The sequence below is a fragment of the Vespa crabro genome, chromosome 7 (assembly GCF_910589235.1).
Source record: "Vespa crabro chromosome 7, iyVesCrab1.2, whole genome shotgun sequence".
Classification (NCBI taxonomy): Eukaryota; Metazoa; Arthropoda; class Insecta; order Hymenoptera; family Vespidae; genus Vespa; species Vespa crabro.
In genome coordinates this window covers 8,247,765-8,270,968 of record NC_060961.1, presented here as the reverse complement: position 1 = coordinate 8,270,968, position 23,204 = coordinate 8,247,765, and the positions used below count along the sequence as shown (strand labels likewise).

The 23,204-nt window shown below is 31.2% G+C and overlaps 2 protein-coding genes across 8 annotated transcripts in view; both read right to left on the bottom strand.

Annotated features, from left to right (window-relative positions):
* LOC124425635 (trichohyalin) overlaps positions 1–23,204 on the bottom strand; it is an 85,783-nt gene that overhangs the window by 29,921 nt on the left and 32,658 nt on the right. For 3 of the 7 annotated variants that reach the window (XM_046966203.1, XM_046966205.1, XM_046966209.1), the window contains 2 exons: positions 16,742–16,838; positions 14,654–14,709 (listed from right to left, as the gene is read on the bottom strand). The exons of 1 other annotated variant lie outside the window; for it this stretch is intronic. In XM_046966203.1, the coding sequence (XP_046822159.1) occupies positions 14,654–14,709; positions 16,742–16,838 (153 nt within the window). The remainder of the gene's footprint in view (positions 1–14,653; positions 14,710–16,741; positions 16,839–23,204) is intronic. 3 more of the 7 variants (XM_046966204.1, XM_046966206.1, XM_046966210.1) reach the window with 1 other exon arrangement.
* On the bottom strand, positions 1,664–5,608 carry LOC124425637 (probable serine/threonine-protein kinase drkD). Its single transcript, XM_046966213.1, has 2 exons — positions 3,747–5,608; positions 1,664–3,345 (listed from the first exon to the last, which is right to left on the bottom strand). The coding sequence occupies exon 2, from the start codon at positions 3,124–3,126 to the stop codon at positions 2,287–2,289; it is 840 nt and encodes a 279-aa protein (XP_046822169.1). The 5' UTR covers positions 3,127–3,345; positions 3,747–5,608; the 3' UTR covers positions 1,664–2,286.

Genomic DNA, 23,204 nt, shown 5'->3' with positions numbered 1-23,204 from the left:
TTATTATTTTTTCTCTCTTCTGTTCGTTCTCTAAGGCCTAGTGATAAGGTACGCATAGTTATTCTCGGGCTCTACAGACTACACGTAGAAGCTACCGAATATGACTTTCTGATTGACTTTCTCTCAAAGTGTGACCTTTTCTAATCCCTTTTATTAAATTCTCCTCCCTCTGTATATTCTCTCGCCGACATTTCTGAATCTTTCTTATATTGCTCCCCGCATCTTCAACATATGTATATATATATATATATATATATATATATATATATATATATATATATATATACCTTGTCTCCTTCAAAATGTATGGATGATAGTAGAGTCGCATCATTTGAAACCCGAAGGACAAACTGACGAAAATTACCGATCGATGATCGCGAACACATATTCGAAACGTTAAATACAAGAAATCCTCGATCGGTAGCGCGTTTATCTTTATAACGTACATATATATACATATATATATATATATATATATATATATATATATGTATATATATATGTGTGTATATATAATAACTACGTATATATATATGTATACATATTAGAAGGGAAAGGGTATCGGGGTTCCCGTTATACTCGTTCCATAAAATCTACTAATATCTAAAAAAGAATCATCTCAAAAAATATAATTATTCTGCTTTTCCGCCTTAACATCGTCGATTAGAGATTTTTCAAAAGAAGAGGGAATGGGGTGGACTAGGGTGGAGCGAGGTTGGGTCGGCTAATTGAAAATTCTTTCGACTTTTCAAAATTAAAAACATCAAACCAGGTACGATAAACATAGATCCTCTCATTATTGTACAATAAAAACGCACGTATGTATAGATATCGTGCGTTAATCGATACGAATCGACGAGATTTCAAAGTATTATGCATGTACATATATACATATGTACAATATTTTTTTAGCTTATCTTGACGAGAGACAATTCTAAATATGTCCTAGTTAAAAGTTCAAGGTTCGTCGCAAAAATAAACCTTCATTTTCTTTTTTATCTATTCAAGAGTCAATAAATATGTCTTTCTCTCTATCTATCTCTCTCTCTCTCCCTCTCCCTTTATTTTACTCTTTATTTCGATATACGTTCGTTATATATATATATATATATATATATATATATATATATATACATATATATACATATACATACATATATATACATATATATATATATATACATGTATATATATATATATATATATATATATATATATATATATATATATATATACTTTGTACTCTTTCGAGGAGCATGTTCTTTTCGTTAAAAAGAAGATAAAGGATTTATCAATTCCATATTGCGTGTGTGTAATTCGTAAATATATAATATATATATATATATATACTTATATATATGTATATATTTGTATATATATGTATATGCATTATAGATAATATCTACTCTCTCGTCAAAGAATCGGCCTTTGTTCTCGTCAATTCGTAGCGATATAGGCAATTTATTCTTTGGGGAAGTTTGAGGGGGTACAGGTTCTTGGGGGAGGGCAAGACTGTTTAGTGATAACGGTTGGATTGGAAGAAAAGATCGGGAGGAATAGGACATATATGGCGAAGACCCACGAGATGCTTCGATATCTGTGAAAGCGACGACGACGACGACGACAACGACGACGTCACGCAGCTTCTCGGCGATGCTCTCTCTCTCTTTCTCTTTCTTTTTTTCTCTTCCTTCAGTTTCCATCCCCTCTCTTTTCTTTCATTTTTTATTGTACATATTTTATATGAGATATATAGAAGGAATATCATCGGATAGGCTTGATTGATTATTTCCGATTATTTTCCAGGCATTCGTCGTTAAGGGGAGTAGTTAGTATTTCATTCTCCTTCTCTCTCTTTCTTTCTTTCTCTCTCTCTCTCTCTCTTTTTCTTTCTCTTTCTATTTCTTTCTTTTTGTTTTCCAATTTCTCTCCGTCCCTTTGTATATCTTGAATCCGATGAAACGAGAGAGGAGCAGGCACGATGTGTGTGTCATCGATATAATTTCTAAAACTTAAGTGTTAGATCATGCTCCAGATGCTACTCAGTCGTCATCATCATCATCATCATCATCATCATCATCATCATCATCATCATCATGCTCCTCCGTAGAGATTCGAAAAGCCGAAGAGAAGAGGGGGTTTCGGGGGGAGCGAGCGGAAGCGCGCGAGAGAGAACTCAGCGGACGTCGAAGAAAACGAAGAAACGGTGTTAGCCAACGTGTGGTAGCCAGGGTTCAAAGGTTATCAAAGGTGTCGTCCAAATTCCGCGCGGCACCTCCCACCTCCCTAGACGGCGTCGTTCTTTTCGATGCGCACGTTGTTGATGAAGAAACTTACTTGCCGTTTGAAGTTCAGGTCGTGTTTGTTGAAGGTGTGGGCATGGAGCGCCAAGGCTCCTGCGGCCGCTGGCTCTATTTGCCTTAAGTGCTGCTGGATCTGATGTTGCTGGTGCTGCTGCAATAGATGCTGTTGATGTTGCTGCTGCTGTTGTTGTTGCTGTTGCTGCTGCTGATGGAGATGATGATGATGGTGATGCTGATGATGGTGAAGCTGATGGGGATGAAGGTGATGATCGGAGTAACGATCGGTATAGGGATTGACCACGCCAGTGGTGGTGCCCGACGAGATGCCGGCCAGGCACGAGGAACCGCCGCCAAGGATGCCGACCCCGCTGCTCCCGCTCAAGGTTCCACCTGTCGAACCGGCAAGCAACGGAGTGGTTAGTGCCGTGGACGACGAGTGACCGTACGGTACCAGGGAGGTCATCACGGACGGTCCCCTGGCCAGGGCCAACGTGCCGGACTGTTGTGGACCACCCAAGGCCGTCACCAATCCCTGTTGAGCTTGTTGCTCGATACCCGTAACACCACTTGTGACATTCGATAAACCTAATTGTTGTTGTTGTTGTTGTTGCTGTTGTTGCTGCTGTATTTGCTGTTGTTGTTGTTGCTGTTGTTGCTGAAATTGTTGTTGAAGCTGTTGCATGTCACCGCCGCTTGGCACGGCGGTGGCTTTCAACAACTGCTCCCTCAATCTACCACCGCACTCCTTGATACGCTGTAACTCCGTTTCCAATAGTGCTACCTCCTTCTCCAACGTTTGTATCCGGGCATCTTTCGTCTCCATGATGGCCGTCAGGGTGGTGCTACCGGGCACGCCGCCTGGAACCGCCACGCTACCTCCTAGGACGGTACCGCTGATTCCCGTACCCCCGCACGATACGCTACCTAGCCCTCCGAGTGCTCCTCCACCGGCGACCGGTGCACCGGACGACGCTGTCGATGCGTACGCCAGCTCCAACCTCGTCTGTAGGCTCTTCAGCGTCTCGTTCGTCTCTTTTAGCTCCTTTATAACAGAGGCAATGAAACAAAAGGGGCACGATTACACTCTTCGTCGACCTAACCGAGCCACGCTTTTATTTTACTTTATTTTATTTTTTTTTTTAGAATTTTTTTTAATTTTTAATTTTTTTTTTACTTTCTATTTGCAACTCCTCTTTGCACGGCCACAGGGCCGGCGCTCTTTTATTTATTTATTTTTTTATTTTTTTAGTCTAACTCGTAACTTTTTACTTTTTTTTTTTATATTAATTTTTGTACTTTTTTTACTTTTGTTGTATTTGTCTGTTTTGTGCGGTTTTTGTTGTTGTAATTGTCGGATTCCGATTTTTTTTTATATTTGTTCCGATGTATGTAGTTATATATTATATTATAATATATTATATATATATATATATATATACACACATATATATATTTAGATGAGATGATAATTTCGTTGATCGCGTTCGCTGGGTGCTCCTCCGCTAAGGACACGAGGCTGTCCGATTGTCCCTTCGTCTCTCCTGTTCTCTTCTATATCCGTTCTATTTATTGGCCTGATCATCTCTAATCATCAATTACTAAGTTTTTTTTCCCACTTGGACATTTTCGATTAATATTATTCGGACAGCCTCGAGGAAGCGAACGTTGCACCGGTATGGCGTCCCGGTTGACGAAAGAAAAGCGACGTTTCGCCGAGCTTCCAATAATCCTTCATTTTCCAATTTTCGTTTAATATTACTCTTTACTATTTTAGGTATTTATAGGTATTTTTTCTCCATTTTCTTTTCTTTTTTACTCTCTCTCTCTCTATTTCTTTCTCTCTCTTTTCTACAATGTTCTCATTTTGTCTTTCCTCTCTTATTTTTTCTGTTTGTTTCTTTCTCTCTCTCTCTCTCTCTCTCTCTCTCTCTCTCTCTCTCTCTCTCTCTTTCTCTTTCTTCTATTCTTAAGTTTCGTTCCTTGAAAAGTGTAGATTGATTTGTATGGCGAGATAAATACTTTAGATCTTTTTCTTTTCTTTTCTTTTTTTTTCAATAATAGATCGCGTATCGGCCTTCATTAATATTTCTTTGAAAGTTATGTATATATATATTTTTTATCCACTTTTCCTCTCTCTCTCTCTTTCTGCCTCTCTCCCTCTCTCTCTCTCTCTCTCTTTTTATTTCTTTCTTTCTATGCTGGCTGACGATTTTATTTATTGTAACGCGGATCCTCTTCCGGACGCCGGGCGCCGTCGCAGTTCTTTCGCCCACCGCGACGTACGGCCGACATCATTGTCCATATAACTGCGCGCAGCGTTTCGATGAAATCGTTTTAATTTTTCTTCCATTAACTACTAAAACGTAGATATATTTATATATACCATTCCATTTTTTATTTTCCCCGTACATCTCGAACACCTCCCCCCACTCGAACCCTAACAACCAACCAAGTTTTCGTCATCTAACAAAAACAATTTTTATCCTAATCATTTGTTCACTGTCATTAATTACGCATAATGTTAAGCACAGTTATTTTTTTCATTTTTTATGTCGATTCTTTTATTTATTTTTTTTTCTTCTCCCAATTTTTTTCTTTTTTCTTTTCCTTTTCACATATTCCGATTTTACCCATGTTCCTCATATATATTATATATAATGTATAATTCATAATAACAACAACAATAAATTATTATCGTCGTGTGTTACTCCTCGAAACGCTCTCACTTCACATGGACAAGATATTTCGTCGACTGAATGTTAAGTGTTTAAAGAGATACGCATTCGCGAGACGTTAGACCAATAAACGTTAATCCGGAGAATTGATATCTCATTTCTTTGTTTTTTTACATTGATTAAAATAAATTGATTTATTTGACCGGATCAAATTTAGATTTAGATCGGTATTGAACGATTATTATGAATATCAAAATAAGTCGGGAATACGCATCTGCTTGAGTTGTTTGCGTGTGCTGAGCTGAGAATGTCGTTACAAGTGCTCGCAAGACGAAAACGACATAATATTACTGATTTGATTTGATTTTATTTGATCATCAAAAAATCTTTCAATTTGATCAAAATATATTAAATAAATTTTCTATTCCTTAGTTATTAGGCGATATTACAACGATTAACCCTCTATAAATCTTCACGTAATCCTCTTTGAAGTTACATCCTCAGATTTTTATCTGTACTTTTTAAAATCGTATTACGTTTGTTTTATTTAAAAGAACTATCTATATCAGTGTTTTTAGTTCTGTCAGTTCGTATCTCAAATATTAATATTTAAAAAAGAAAATATAAGTTATGTCTATTTATTATATTACGATTATGTGATATAATCATTGTTACAAATTTTACTCCAATTTTTATGTTGCATAATTTATTATTAAATGTTAAAAAAATTAGATTCAGACAGAAAAAAATATTAGATTAAAAAAAGATCAGACAAGTCGAGCCATGTATGTGTATATATTTTTTATAATATATTTGCTGTGACTTGTTAGACCAATTTATATTTTCTATAATCAGATGCTGATCTTTCTCATATTATATCAGTTTTTTGTAATAAACATAAAAAAAGGAAAAGAAAAAATTATGCCACGATAAAGATTAATTATAACACAAAAGCCAATGTAAGTATATTAATCTTATCGTATATTTCGAGTACGTGAATATACGTTATGTAAAAACGATATTTATTTAACGAGATAATACGATTATTACTTTTTACTTTACATAATTATATTAATAGACGCACACAAAAATTCTTGCGTATAGAGGATTAACGTGAATGAAAAATAAGATCAGATTTTAATCGTAAAAGAAAAAAAAAAGAAAAAATTTCTAAAAACAAACAAAACATCGAGTATTATGGTATCGAATTTTCCTAATGTATAATAAATAATAATAATAATAATAATAAATAATAAAAAGTAACAAGAAAAAGATTATAATACTATAGGACCGTACGCATCGTACGAGCACGGGCGACTATGATTGATAATAAAAATGCTATGGCGAGTGTGTAAGTTTAATGGTAGAGGATAAGACAGTAGATTACGCGAGGAGAACGACGTCGTATAATCGCATGACGCATCAGGTCGGTGCCAAACAGTCGCAAAGTCCTCCCTTGGGCCTGGAATCGGCTCGCCTTGACGCGACTTGACGACTTTCGGACCGTCCCGTTGCTCGCGCATCGATAACGACGATCGGCGATGATAGTGGTAAGTCGTGATTGGCAAGAACGTGTCTGAGGCGTACAAGAACGAGAAGAGAGAGTATACAATAATTGGATATGTTACATTCAGTGAATTACATAGTGGAGAAATTAAATGATTAAGAGAAAAATGTTCAAGCTAGTGCATATGTAATATATATATATATATATATATATATATATATATATATATATATATATGTAATGTATATATATACATACATATATATATGTAGTATATGTATATATATATATATATGTAGTGTATATATATACATACATATATATATGTAGTGTATATATATATATTATATATATGCATATATATACACGTATATGTATATGTATATACATATGTATGTATATACATGTATTTATATATGTATACGTGAGATAGGCAAATAAAGAAATAGAGACTGAAAACATTTTTGTTATATGGATTCGTATACGATGTTGATTTTAAAATTTATGAACATGTATTAATATATATATATATACTGTGTGTAACATATATATATATATATGTTACACACATATATATATATACACACACACTATGTGAATTATCGTCAAAGAGGGACATATCGCAAAGATTTTTCTCTTAGTTATTCATTTTTTTCTTTGCTGAGCCAAAAATATCGCGAATGAGTGACGTGATTTTTGTTCTTAAATTTAAAGGAGATTTCACGTTTCTATTTTCCATATTTCTTTTTCTTTTTTCCTTTTTTTTCTTTTTTTATTTTTTAATTTGACAAATATTACACGAATAATATGACATAATTGAAGAGTCTAGTAATTTTAGAAATGATCGGAAAAATAATAATTAACGGCTGTGCTAACATAATTAAGGTAAGGTCGTTCGAATTGTCGACGTTTAAATTAGACGAATATCAATGTCATTATTATCGCGTGACCTTTGGCTCGAGTTTCCGCGATAACATGATATACATACCGTGGCTTTCCAAAAGGTAGGATCACTTGGACAGGTTTGTACACCCCTTTATATAGATATCTTTTCAAAGCTTAAGTATACACGTCTTGTTCTACTAAAACGGGATATGCGATCGTAATGTAATTTATGATATTAATTTACTTCTCTACGTTTTTATTTGTCTTTCTAAATAATTTCGTGGTGACAATGATTTTGTTAAGTGTAAAAAAAGGACCGAAGAAAAGAAGAAAAAAAAATATATATGTAGGTACATATAGATGTAAAAAAGAAAAACAAATAGAAAAAAAAGATCGCAATTTAGCCAAACGAAATTTGCATCTCAAATCGATTTAAAGCGAATGAAGGGGGAGGAGAAAACTTGTCACTTTTGTAAAGAAGAAAAAAAAAGAAAAAAGAAAGAGAAAAAGCGATGGCTCTCTTTTCTAAGCCCGAAAATAAATTCTTTTTTTATTTCCTCGTTTACCCAACAGAAAAAACATCACCGTACTCGCGCGCGTTGCGTCGAATTGTAATTCTTTTTATTTCCCTTGTTTTTTTTCTTGTGCAAGGGGGTGACAAAGGAAAAAGAAAAACAAAAAAAAAACAAAGAAAAAAATTTAACATGTCTTTCAATGTACCTGTTAAAATCGTAATTAATCGTAGTCGTTCGTGGGGTTCCTCTCTATTCTTTTTTCTCTCCCATATATATTTTTTTTTCCCTGAAGGAATATAAACGAAAATGACGATGGCGATGGCAATCGATGTTGTGTCGATGTTGATGGTTATACTGGTGATGATGAGTGATGGTGATAGTTGTGATTGTGGTCGTGGTGGTAGTGGTGATGGTGATGGTAGTTACTGTAGTAGTAGTAGTAGTATTAGTAATAGTAGTAGTAGTAGGAGTAGTAGTAGTAGTAATAGTAATAGTAATAGTAATAGTAATAGTAATAGTAATAGTAGTAGTAGTAGTAGTAATTGTTTAACAGGGTAAGTGACGAAGGGGCGGATGCGGGCGAGATATTCCCCTGTGAGGATTGCTAACGTCTTTTTACCACCTACACATCCAAAGCAGCTCATTCCACGCATTCCAATCACAGCGCATATGTTTTTGTTCTTAATCAACTCTGCCTTTATCATATATGAGAAATACTTTATATATGTATATATATATAATATAGTATGGTATATATATAGATACTTTTTATATTCTTTTTTAATTTCTTTTATTTTAATGTTTTTTTGGGTTCAAACGTACGTATTTCGGTTTTATCTACGATACAAATCGTCCAATCCCCCCCTTTTTCCGCGTCCTCGTCGTCGTCTCGTCCCGTCATAAATTTTTTTTTGTTTTTTCATTAACAATTTTCTTTTTTCTTTTTTTCGTTTTTTTTGTATATATATATATTTTGATCATACGCAAGATGCAAAAAGAGAGATAGACAAAGAGAAAAATCCTGTGGGTTTTGCGCACTGGACTCATCATTTATTTTTTTTTTTTGGTTCTTATTAGAACAGAGGGGAGCAGGAAAATAGACAATTGGTGATTCTCATCGATATTTGGTCTTCTTTTAAGGAATTTGGTACATGCCTTTGTACGTGGAATGAGTGGATATTGTTTTTGACATACTTCGATATTTCTCTAGAATTACAATCTTTTTGTTTTTGTTTTGTTTTTTTTTTCGTTTTAGAATGTTCGCGACATTTTATAATTATTTTCTTTCAAATTATTATCATATCGTACTATATAATGAATGCGATTTTGTTCGAAATGAACTTCGATGAAAGAACGTCTAAGGAATTTCTTCTTTCTGAATTTCCAAAAAAAAAAAAGGAAAAGAGAAAAAGAAAACGACTCAATCGGTTAAATGCGAAAATTATTATCGTAAATGATTTAATATGATAACAAAAGAAACACGATAATTTCTTTTCGAAATGATAGCAATGGTAATTGGAAACTACGATATTTATATCAAACGATAACTTTCCACCTATAAAAAATTTTTTTTTCGGTAAATAAAAAATATTGCGTTGGAATGAAGTATGTCAATTACAAAAGAATTTTGAAAAGGATTTGAAATTGTAATGGATCATTAGATAGGTTTGATACGATAGAGGAAAAATGGAAGAAGAAAAAGAAAAAAAAGGAAAAGAAGAAGAAGAAGTAAGAAGAAGAGAAAAGAAAAATAAAAACTAGAAGAAGACAAAAGAAAAGAAAAAAAGAAGAAATAGAAGTAGAAGTAGAAGAAGTAGAAATAGAATTAGAAGAATCGAAGAAGGATTTGGATAATGTGACACAATGCTCGTGCTACTACGATTTTAGCGCAATATGAAAAGTGAACAATATGAAGACAGGCCTGGTGCTTTTCGGTGCAAAATCGAACGTACAAAAGTCAAGTGAAATCGATGGTTTGAATTATTGCCGCGTTCGTTAAATACACACACACACTCGTCACGGTATATATATATATATATATATATATATATATATATATATATATATATATATATATATACCTTAGAAGAACGTTAAATGCGACGCGAGAAAGAGAAAGCGTATAACCCCGGTCGAGACGTATATCACGTTGTTTGTACGTGCAGAAGAATTGAAAAAATAAAAAAAGAAAGAAAGTAAAGGAAAAAAGGAAGAAAGAAAGAAAGAGAGGGTGAGATAAAGAATGAGAGAAAGAATGAGAAAAAGAAAGTTGAAGATAGATCGAAAGATAAACAAAATGAATAGGCAAAAAAGAAATGTCAAAGAAAGAGATGGATATAAGATAAAAATATTAAAAATAAAAAAAATAAAAAGTGGAAAGAAAGAAAGAGAGAGAAAGATAAAAATAGTGAGAAAAAGAGAGGGAGAAAGAGAGAGAGAAAAAAAGAGAAAGAGAGAGAGAGGAAGAAAAAGAAAGTAAAAGAAAATCAAATAAATATCGTATGTTAAAAAATACTCAGGATATACATATGTATGTAACATAAGTAGATAAACAAATCGTAATGTTGAAGAAGAATACGGTGCTATTTTGTCAGGCTCATGCTCGAAGATTATCCGAGAATTTTCTCTTCGAGTTCTTAAGCTTCGCGTTTTATTAATCAATTGGTTGTTTATATTTCTTTGATTATAGTTTGTTCGTAGAGATGTCACGCAAGCAACGTAGACGCGTCTCACATCTAAATCCTAGGATCTAATAGGCAACACACATAGAGAGTATGCGAAAAGGATCGAATAAAATATGGTGGATGCGACGTCGCTCCGTCTTCGTTGATGTCAATCATCGAATTTTCCTTAAAAGCCCTCTATGATTCGGCTTATTAATAATAATAATAATAATAATAATAATAATAATAATAATAATAATAATAATAATAATAATAATAATAATAATAATAGTAATAATAATAATAATAATAATAATAATAACAATAATAATAATAATAATAATAATAATAATAATAATAATAATAATAATAATAATAATAGTAATAATAATAATAATAATAATAATAATAATAATAATAGTAATAATAATAATAATACTCATTATCATCATCATCATTCGCCGCAATTGTTCTGTAATTTGTCTCTTTTGTCTCGTTTCTTTGTTTTTATCTTTGTTTTCATTTTCTTTATTTTCTTTTGTAACTGCTTTTTTTTCAGAACGATACAGTGCAAAGGGATGAATCAAGATGTAGACTTCTTTTTCCTTTTTTTTTCAATCAGTACACTAACTATATATGATACACGATAATTACTTCAATATTTATCTAAGAAAAACATTAGTGACACATGCCGATACTACTTAATGATTTCGAAACGCACTACTGATGTTAACCACTCATCAAGCTATTATACATAGATAAGTACGTACATATGTCCTAAATCACGATGGGAACGTTCATTTGATCTAATAGATCGATGATCGTTCAACACATTTATTGCCACCAATTTCTAAAATAAATTTCAATCTTGTTTCTTTTCTCTCTATTTTTTTTTTCTTTAATTAACAACAATTAATAAACATTTCAATACATTATCTATCCGAAATTGGTTGGAAATGTATGTGTTGGAAACTAATCAATTGACACATGCATCTTTTAGAAGTTCATCACTAATTCTATAAATCTATGGGATAGAAAAAAGAAGAAAAAAAAAAAATAAAAAAAAAAAATAAAAAAATAAAAAAAAGAAAAAGAAATAGAAAAAGAGAGCAGAAATAGTCGCATTCTTAGTTGCGAGTACTCGAGGGAAAGAGCGACTTCGCATCTCTGTGCGGGGACAAAGAATGGGGTTATCTAGAGAGAAAACGTAAAACGAGGCCAGTCTATAGAAGACGTGAATGGTGCCGGAGAACACAGCGCTATGATCTCTTCTATAAAGACAAGACGAATTACACGAATTACAAGGAGTCATATCTATATTTATATATATATATATATATATATATATATATATATATATATGTATATATATATCATATATATATATGATATATCCATGGATATATATATATCCATCATATATGTATATATGTATATACATATATATATATGTATATATATAAATAATATATATATAATATTATATATATAAAATATATAAAATATATATATATATATATTTATATATAGAGAGATATATATCTATATATATATATATATATATATATATATATATATCTATATATATATATATATATATATATATATATATATATAGAGAGAGAGAGAGAGAGAGAGAGAGGCATTAGTGGTAGGTTCGTTCAACAATGCTGAACGATGAACTGACGACGTTTAATATATATATACATATACCTATATATATGTATATACATATATATATACATATATATATATATATATATATATATATATATATAATAAGGATGTACATACATATAATATGTCGTACAATAAACATTTATCGCTATATGTGATATAATAATAGGCAGAGCAACGGCAGTGGAAATTTCTAAAGAGAGGAAGCAATATGTATGCACATTGCAATGCAATCGAGAATCCGCAAAATCATTTTTTTTTGTAATAACGCGATTAAAAAAAAAAATATGTCAAACTAAATGATGACGTAATGTCTTTCGAAATTTGATTCAATGTTTTTACGAATTAACGATCAATCCGCTTCAGTAAACTTCGATAAATTTTGCCAACTACATTCTTTTCTTTTTTTTACTTTTATTATTTCCTTTTATGTCACTGCGAGTCGGCTATAATAAAAGTTGTTTAATCGCAAAGTAAAAAATTAGCCACTCTTCTTTTGTTCTCATACGGTGTACTCAAAATTTTTTTTTTAAGTTGAAAAGTAAACGATCTCTCATAGTTCACGTGAATAAATATAACGCAAATACTTTTTCAGAAAAATATTTTTCCCTTTCTTCGTTTTTTTTTTCTTTTTTTCTTTTTTTTCAGTAATTCCAAGACAAACATCAAAAAATATTTCATAAAATGAAAAATATATTACTTGGATCATTTTCATGATCATTGACATTTTTTGTATCAATTTTATAAATATTTTTTATTAATAATTAATTATATATATAATGATTATGTATTGTCTTTGCCGATTACGTTAAAATTCAGAGATCTGATTGATCGGTAAACATGTTACGATATTTTTTAGAACCATAAAGGATATTATCGGAAAAAGAATTCCTTCGAGAAGTAAACGAATGGTGAATAAATAAAAATACATCGGAAAAATATGGCGCGAATTCTCGAACGCATCTAGCAACGAGGTGTCGTTGCAGTCGTTAGAATACGACCACGTGGAAAGAATATAAGAGTATAATAATATATATATATATATGCTTTTGTGAAATTATCGTGTGACAAAGTATGTGTACATATACGTGCGCATATATAAATATACATATATATATGACCTGTGCCTCAAAAACGTATATGTTTTGAATCTTGAAAGAAAATAATACATAATATATGTATATTATATAATATAAATAATCCAAGTACACGCCGTGAATGTATCGAGTTAACGTTCGAGAAGTACGAAGAAAAAAAGAAGTACGACAAATAGGATCAAAAAAAACATTAAAAAAAAAAAAAAAGAAAACGGGAAACGCGTGGCTCGATGGCATTTTGTTGTCCGTAGCAAAGATTCGAAAAGGATATTTAATCTATGTTAATTATAATCATTAACATATTTTTTCTTTTCTCTTTATTTTCTGACTATTTTTCTTCTCTTCCTTTTCCTTTTCTTGAATTCGAACAATCATCATCTCAAGAAAACACGAATATTGTCTCCGTATAATATGTACGTGCTGATTCGTCTTGTGCATGTTCCTCTTTTTTTATTTTTTTTTCATATATATATTTTATATATCAATCGATTTGTCGTTTCATTTGTTTTATATATATGTATATATGTAAACATAATTTTTTCGTTTCTATCTTTTTCTTTTTTTTGTTCTGTTCACATGTTCTTCCCGCGAACCCGCGATATATATATATCGAATATATATTAGTATATTACGATGGTTGTTTGGGGAATTTGTTACGAGTTTCAAAAGCGTGTGGATACACAACACGGGATAGAGAAGTGAAGCCACTGGCAGCGCAAATTGAACTCACTTTCTACGTGCAAGCAACTACGTATTACAACATAGCGAAGATGTGATATCGCGCAAACGCGTGTTTCAATAATTTTATGAATTTTAATAATGAGGTACTTATATACGTGTATATGTTTATCTCTCTTTCTCTCTCTTTCACTCTCTTTCTCTCCCTCTCTCTTTCTCTCTCTTTCACTCTCTTTCTCCCTTTCTCTCTCTCTCTCACTCTCTGTCTCTCTTTCACTCTCTCTCTCTCTCTCTCTCTCTCTCTCTCTCTCTCTCTCTCTCTCTCTCTCTCTCTCTCTCTCTCTCTCTCTCTCTCTCTCTCTCTCTCTCTATGACTATCTGTCATTTATACATATACACGAATACACAGTACGTTTTCTGACACGCGTTACGAGCGAGACACGATCGTTCGATCAAGTGAAAAAGTGATATGTATATAATATAATATTTATATATATATGTATATATATTTATATATATGTATATATATTTATATATATGTATATATATTTAAATATATATGTATATATATTTATATATATATATGTATATATATATCGTATTTATATATATGCATATGATTATGCCGGCATGGTTAGAAATAGTTTAAGGACCTGCTTCTGGGCCAACGACTGCATCTGCTGGAACATGATCCTTTCCTCCTCTTTTCCTGGAACAGTAGAAATCGAGAAGAAGCTCTCTTTGGGGGGGAGAGGGTGGAGAGTGGGTGCGGGTGTCGTTGAGGAGGGATATATAATATAATATAACAGCAGAACCATTATGACATATTAATCTTAAATTATTAAGCTTGTTTAAGCTTAATTAATCATCGCGATATTATAAATATATCCCAGCCTTGATTATGAACCTAAACCTGTAGTAATATTACAGCTACGACACGACAGATTCATTCAAGTGATTTTTTGTAATTCGTAATTCTTACTTAATTTTCTTTTTGTTAATTTCTTTTTTTTTGTCGATTAAATTAACGTCAAGTGTTCGATACGACGTTGGAGTTGTCGTCGAGTTCATGGAAATCGTTTCTTTAAAATAATTCGACGGGACGTTAAAGAAGAAGAGGGGAAAAAAAGAAAAAGAAACAAGGGAAAGAAAGAAGAAAAGTAGAAAAAATAAATATATAAATATATAAATAAATGAATAAATAAAAATAAATAAATACAAGTAGAAATGTATATATAATGATTTCCTTTTTCTTTTTAATAAAATTTCGTGAGGGGAAAAAATCGTGACTCTAACTGTGATCTTTCATTATTTTAAAATGTATAATGGGACGTTCGAGAATAAGAAAGAAGAAAGGTAGAAAAAATAAATAAATACATAAATGAATGAATAAATAAAAATAAATAAATACAAGTAGAAACGTATATATAATGATTTCCTTTTTCTTTTTAATAAAATTTTGTGAGGGGAGAAAAACCGTGATTCTAACTGTGATCTTTCATTACTTTAAAATGTATAATGGGACATTCGAGAATATGTTCGTCATAATGGAGGAAACTCCGTAAATCTGTGCCAGTAGGGGAAAATCCAGGACGTTAGCGCAGCAGCCGTATTCCAGTACATCTCCAATGTCTAAATCCACGTCCCACATTCGGCGCACGCGTTACGATGCTGACAGTGTCGTCGCTGCTGCCCTACATATGGTTCTCCCCCTTCTCCAAAACAATTCTTTCGTAACGTTTCACACTTATTATTTATTTATTTATTTATTTATTTATTTATTTATTTATTTATTTATCTATCTATTAATTTTTGAGTGAAGTATATCGAATTGTTCCTTTTAAAAATAAAAAAAAAATAAGAAAAAATTAAAAAAAAAGAAATTCTAGAAACAAAAAAATATTCCGCCGAGTTTTTCTCCGCAAAATCGAATTACTTTTTCTTACTTTCTTTTTCGCCCTTTTTTTCTGTTTTTTTCTCTTCCGTTCTGATTTTTATCGCAAAAAGATTTGAAACGATACGAGGACGCTTTAACTCGTACATTGGATTAGCGACTTTTTGAGAGCTTCGTCATTGTTAGTTTATTCTTTCATTTTGATTTTTTTTATTTTTTGATTTTTTAACGAACATCACACGTCAGAAGAGTTTATTTTACGAGTGACGTACTCTTACGAAACATGGTTTACGAGTTCTTTTTTAATTCTTTTTTTTTTGTTTTTATAATCAAGAGTCATTAGAAAACATGCGTGAGTAACGTTTCGGATCTCTCGTTCGCGAGCGAGTTTATCTGGGTTTTTTCAGTTCGTTCTTGGCGGTTAATGTACTTAATTAAAATAGATTATAACCGGCCTTGCGTTGATGCACACGCGAGATGATGAAGAAGGAGATAGCACGCGATGATGATATTTTTCGACTATGAGCATTTAACTCATTGTGAAACATTAAAGTAAAGAAGCATTATAACGTGAAAAATAAGGATAAATATAATTGTTGTAAATTTTCATTTAGGAATATATAATATTCCCTCTTTTTTCTTTTTCCTTTCTTTCTTTTTTCTTTTTCCTTTTTTTTTTGCAAATTTTCTTCCTCAAAAGGCAGAATCATCCTGAAGGAGTACGCGAATCATCGGTTCACACAACTACAGGAGCAACAACAACGACAATAGGAAGTGATGGTGAAGAGAAAAAAAAGAAAAAAAAAGAAAAAGAAAAGAAAGAAAAATATTCAAAATTCAGCCTCACCCATCCCTTTGTTTTGGAGCATCTCGAGAAGCTTCTTGATACTTTCATCGCGAGCTTGCAATGTCTGCTTCTGTGTTTCTATTCTCAATTCCAATTCCTGTAATCATAAACGATCAATCAGATATTAGACCTTACGTTTCCAAAGTTTTATTATTACACATTTCGATCCTTGTCAATTTTATACGTATGCTCATTATATTTTTTTAAGTAATATATATATATATATATATATATATATATATATATATATATATATTTCATAATTCTAGTAAAATCAGAAAAATTTTTATTATAAAAAAAGATCGAAATTATATGAATCTTTCTATACGCGTAATAACGCGAAAAATAATATTAGAAAGTATTGCATTATTATGAATTCAATTTTTTTCCTTTTTTTTTTTAATAGCATAACTACTTAAAATAAACAGACTTGAATAAAATCACGAATTAATTGCAAGTCGAAAATTGTCTTCTATATTGATTGCAACAATAGAAAAATTATATTAAAAAAATTATTCAAAAAATATCAATTATTCAAAAAAATAAAGAAAAAACCTGATATATATAGAAATATTGCAATATCGCATTGCATACATGACAATTGCGTACTGAAGAATAATATCAGGAAATATTTTATAATTTTTTATTTTTTTCTTTCTTTCTTTTTTCTTTTTTTTTTTTTTAATATCCAAAATATCAAACTGATGCAGTATAATATAACATCAAGATTACATTTAATTTCAATTATAAAAAAACAATTAAAGTTCAATCTACAAATAAAATTATATACAAACATAAAAAAGAATAAAAAATAATTTCGATTAGAAACAAAAGGGTGCAATTAGAAAGAAAAGAAAAACAAAACGAAACGAGACGTAACAGAACAAAACAAAAACGAAAATAACTAACTAAAAATAACTCGAAATAACTAATGTAAAGTTTGTTGTGAGAAGAAAAAAAAAGAAAGAAAGAAAGATGGAAAGAAAAAGGAAGAAAACGATCCGTTTCGTCAGAGGCAAGGTATATGTCAAACACACACGAACGACCCTTCTCTCTTCTTTTTTAACCTTCATCATCATTCGCGGTAATATAGAAGGGGAGAATCAAAGCAAAGAGAAGAAATGTAAGGAGAGGAGGGGTCGCAATCCCTTTTCATGGCTTGTAAATGGTCGATTTGTATTGCGTCGCTGTATAGATAACGCCGTTGGTAGCTTGACGCCTGTATAACGAATTTAGAAGACCTTTTTGACGACGGGAACGTAATTAGTCTCGAATTAGACACCCGCTGGTCTTACCATCATCATACTTTCCCCTCTGGCGGTGCATGAAAGTGTTCGCACGTTAACCTTTTCTCTTCTTCGACACCCCAATGATTTTGTTTACCCCCTGTTCTTTCCTTCCTTCATCTATTTTTCAACAAAATAACGTTTATTGCTTGCGTTCTAAAAGAAAAAAAAGAAAGAAAGAAAAAATCTCTCTGTTTTTTATCACATTCATAGTTGTTCAAACCTATGGACGTCAAATGATTATTTGAAATAATAATCAATCAATAAAATTTCTAAAAATATAAATCGTTTTATTTTCGACTAGTACTTTTTTTCTTCTTTATTTTTTAATTAAAGCAACATTTACTAACGATTTATATTTTTATGCCTATTGTTATGACATTTAATATGTGAATTTAATAATAATAATTAATATTTAATATTGAAACTAGTAACATTGATTATTAACTTCATATATACGTATATATTTTCGATAATGTTTTTCATGAAATTGAGAAAAATGAAAGTTTTTAAGGACATTCCGACAAATCTTTGACGAGTACTTTGATACTAAATTTATTAACATTCATTATGTGTATATACATTTCCTCTTAATATTTAGTACTGAATTTAATAATTAATATACAATGCTGAAACCTGTCACATTGATGAATACGTACATACATACATATTCTACAAATATTTTCTACGAAACAATCAATCAATGATATTTTAAGGGTACATCATTTAATCATGGACGAGTTTTTAAATACTAAATTTACTTTTACATCAATTGTATATACCTAAATTATAATAATTAATATTTATCATTGAAATTCATCATATCGACAAATACGTTAAAGAAGAACACCGTTTCTTTTCCTTTTTTTTCATTAAATTATTAGTTCATATCATTAAACTGATCAATGTTTGAACATAAATTGCTAAAAAATAATATTTATAATGTCTATAAAATTAAATACATTCTGCGTACAAACACACACACACACAACCTACCCAGTCACCCACACACATACACACAGACAAACAGACAAATAAAATTGATGGGTTTATATAAACGTAGTCTTAAAAAATAAAAAGACGAATATATCTAATTGCGAAGAAATGCCGAATGGACCGACGGTCGATGGTTTGCAAGCCAACAATCGTTGGATTTTATAATGAAGTAGAGGAACTGGTGCAGAGGTGAGGAAACCAATGAGAAAGCAACTGCATATATTGGCGAATGGCCAAAGGCGACCAGTTGCTTTTCGTAGTATTGTATGTTTGACCTGTCTGCGACGATTTCCTGGATGAAGTCCGTGTTAATATATTCAAACGAATGTTTCCTACTTTATCGAATCAATTGGTATGTATGTATCATAACAGCACAAATAATTTTCAAAATTTATATCAACTAAAATGTATGGAATGTAACAATTGACATTTTTTTTGTATGACGATCAGTAACACTTTCAAGTTTTCTTCTCTTTGTTTTTTTTTCCCATACCACAGCTACCGTGATGCTGTAAAAATATAAAAACCAGATAAAAATTAGGATTTACATCCTTTCTGGGAATTTTTGTATTCGAGACTCTATAAAAGAGATTGAACTTATGCCGCGGAATGTGCAACAACCAAAGGAGAGAATAAGAAAAACGTCCTTGTTTATGATGAACGAGAAGTTCTTCGAAATAGTATTTGGCAAGAATTTGAATTTTTTCCCACTAATGCCAAGATTCGTAAAAATTTGAAGTCTTGCCGAATTTATTATTATATACAACAAACTATATACTTCTATTCCATATAATTTAATAAAAATAATTCTTTCTGGGATTGTTTACTCCATTACGAATATACCTCATGTAAAGTATTTATATGCTTTATTTTAACAAGATTATCAACTATTTAACGAACTCAAACTTTTCGTTGAAGTGTTTCAATCCAATTATAATTTACATATGTACTCTCGTTTATAATAATAATTATATTATTAGCAAGTTTAAGGTAAACAAGAATGAGAGAGAGAGAGAGAGAGAGAGAGAGAGAGAGAAACGTCATATTCCATCGATTATTAAAATCGTTTTGTTTTGAAACACTTTTGGAGAGCGTCTACTTTCCGTAACATCGATGAGTTTCAATGATCGATAAGTCTCAATAATGCTTGTTACGAAGTCAAGTCGCGTGGAATCGACTTCATTGTAAGTAGAAGCAGTCAGGTGCATTCTTGATTTACAAGTTGGCCGTAATAGTACGACATCGTTGAACTCGAGTTTAAACTCTCTCTCTTTCTTTCCCTTTTTTATTTTTCTTTTTTTATCCCCCTCTCTTTTTCTCTCTTTCTTTTTCTCCCTTTCTCTCTCTCTCTCTCTCTCTCTCTCTCTCTCTTTTCATTTTATTTCATTTTTAATTTCATTTCTTTCCTGTTACGACTAAGTGATTCGAGAATTCTCATCTCAATCTCATCACCTTCATTATCATATCACGATCATTTCGAATCAATTTTATAAACTTCAATTTATTTTTTTTTCTTACATAAACAATAAATTAAACATAAATAGATGAAATAATATTTCCATTCGTCTCATATTACATGCAAATTATTATCGTCTTATCATGAAGATACACAAGTAATTAATGTAAAATTAATTATACATGGTGTATCGCTTAAAGTTCTTAGGCGAGACAAAAGTTTTTAATCTTGTTATATTTTACAATGTGAAAAGAAGAAAGCAAAATAAGATTAGTCCAAAAAGATTATGTGAAAAAGAGAACATTATCGATTTCTTTACAATTACTTCGAAACTGTATTACAGTGCTACTGGGTATATGAAATATATATATAGATCAGAAGAGTCGAGACATTGGTTGTCACAAAGATATCAAATATCCTAATTAGAGTTCTAAATATAATAATGAAATTTAATCGAATGACAATGACTATAGTTATTTTTGATCAGAAAAAAATTGAAGAAAGATGTCCGACAAAAAAAAAGGAAATAGAAAAAAAAGAATGTTCTTATGATCAACACGATGGCTTTGAAACAATTAGCAACAAGTATCTTCATCAAGTGGTTGGTCCGCTACTTGCCGATTAATTGTTTCTACTTTGGCAAACACCTTTCGTGTTCTCCCTTCTCTCTAACCTCTACCATCCCACTCCCACCCTCATCCTCATCCTCATACCCCACATCCGAGACAGTTATTCCGCAGAATTGGCAGAATCGTCTTTCTTACTTTCTATTTTAATACACGCGACGAGGACAGAAGCGTGTCAAATGACGACAGCGACGTTGCAGTTTCTTTTTTCTTTTCCTTTTTTTTCTGTATTTATTTCTTTCTTTCACTCAAATGATCCAAGAGAGCAAAGAGCTAGACGTAAAGATAGACATACTTATATAATAAATATGCACATAAATATGACGTAATTGGTCCAAGATAGCAAAGAGCTGATACAGAGATAGACGTAATTATATAATAAATATACACATAAATATGACGAAATTAGTTTTCTGGCGCCTGCAATTCATAGGACGTTGACTATTAACAGAATTATCTCATGGTTGGCAATATTTACACGTTGCCAAGATTTCCGGAAGTATATTCGACTACTAACCGGTCTGGCAGAACAATCGGTCGTTTACCTCGAACAAGATCTAAACCCTCTTGCGTCTATTTCGGTAACATATGCGGGACTCCTTCCTTCCTTCCGCGTCTCTTCACTTCTCTTCCTCGAATAGTCGATAAACGTGACGCCCATCTTTATAGTCATCGTCGTTGTCGTCGTCGTAGTCATCGTCTTACACGAATAAATTCGTTCGACGAATTCATAAATTGTTTGATTAATTTAATTTTTATTTAAATTTTTTCTTAATTTTCTATTGCGATCGTTAATCGACTTTTTACACGATTTTACGTAAAACTGAGGATGGTATTTAAAATAAAAGGTGCTTAGAAATATCACTAACCAGTCCCATAAATGAAAACAAAAAGTTTTCGAATCATTGTATATTTCGATTCGATTTGTTGCTAAGAATATCTAATAATTCGTTAGATCAATTATTCGATTCATTTATTCTTCATTCAATTTTCTAATCTCTATCATCTCAATCGTTTATCAATTTTATATAACTTTAAGATAATAATGAGGAAGTATTCAAAGTGAAATAAGATTAGAAATATCGTCACATCATTTCGTATATCTTCAAATCATAATACATACATATCGATCTAATCTATTTCTAACACGTTTAATAATTCGTTCAATGTATTATCCGATTCATTAATTTTTTACTCGATTTATTAACTTTCCGTTTCAAGATAATCATGAGGAAATATTCATATTTAATAACGAGATTAAAAATGTCATTGATAACGTCGGATGATTTTCTATTTCTCTATATCATTAATTGTTTTTAATGAAAATCTATTTCTAATATTTGTACTTTATAGAATTAATTGGAATAAATGTGTTATTCGTTGATTGTGCATAAATGATCTATTCAAAATACGAAGATTAAACATTTAATCGAATAAATCCGAAATAAATCTGAATAACGTTAAAGTTTAGGTTAGTCATATTGCAATGAATGCAATATTTTCGTTAACCCCTTTTCATCTTTTTTCATTTTATTCGTACTTATGTTGTCCCCCTCATCTCTCTCTTTCTCTCTTTCTCTCTCTTTTCTATGTTTCAACGTTTTCTCCCTCTCACACTTTATTCCTATTATTCGAAATTATAATGATTCCAACCAAGAGAGCCGGCATTCATCTCAAAGAGATCCCAATCTTGGCATGGTCCAATTCGACCTACTATCTCCATTGTACGACGTTCAATGATAAAAAGAATAAAATAGAGTTAACGCATTGGATATACATATATTTATATAACATTGCGAAAGAACATGCTAGAAACAACCAAATTTGTCGTTATTATATTAGACGATTTCAAAAATTTTGTCGGATTGCAAATAAATTTTTTTTGCAATAGAGTTTAATAATTGTTTTTTTTTCTTTTCTTGTTTTTTTTTTTACAGAATTTTATTTAAAAGGTGCTTATTTGAAATTTTTATCTATGGTATCTCATGAATCCGAAAAATGTATCTTATCTAATTTTATTTCGTCGAAAGATGTAGTATCGATTTTTTAAAACATGGAATTAAAATAAATTATCCAAGAACAATTGATAGAAAAGTGAT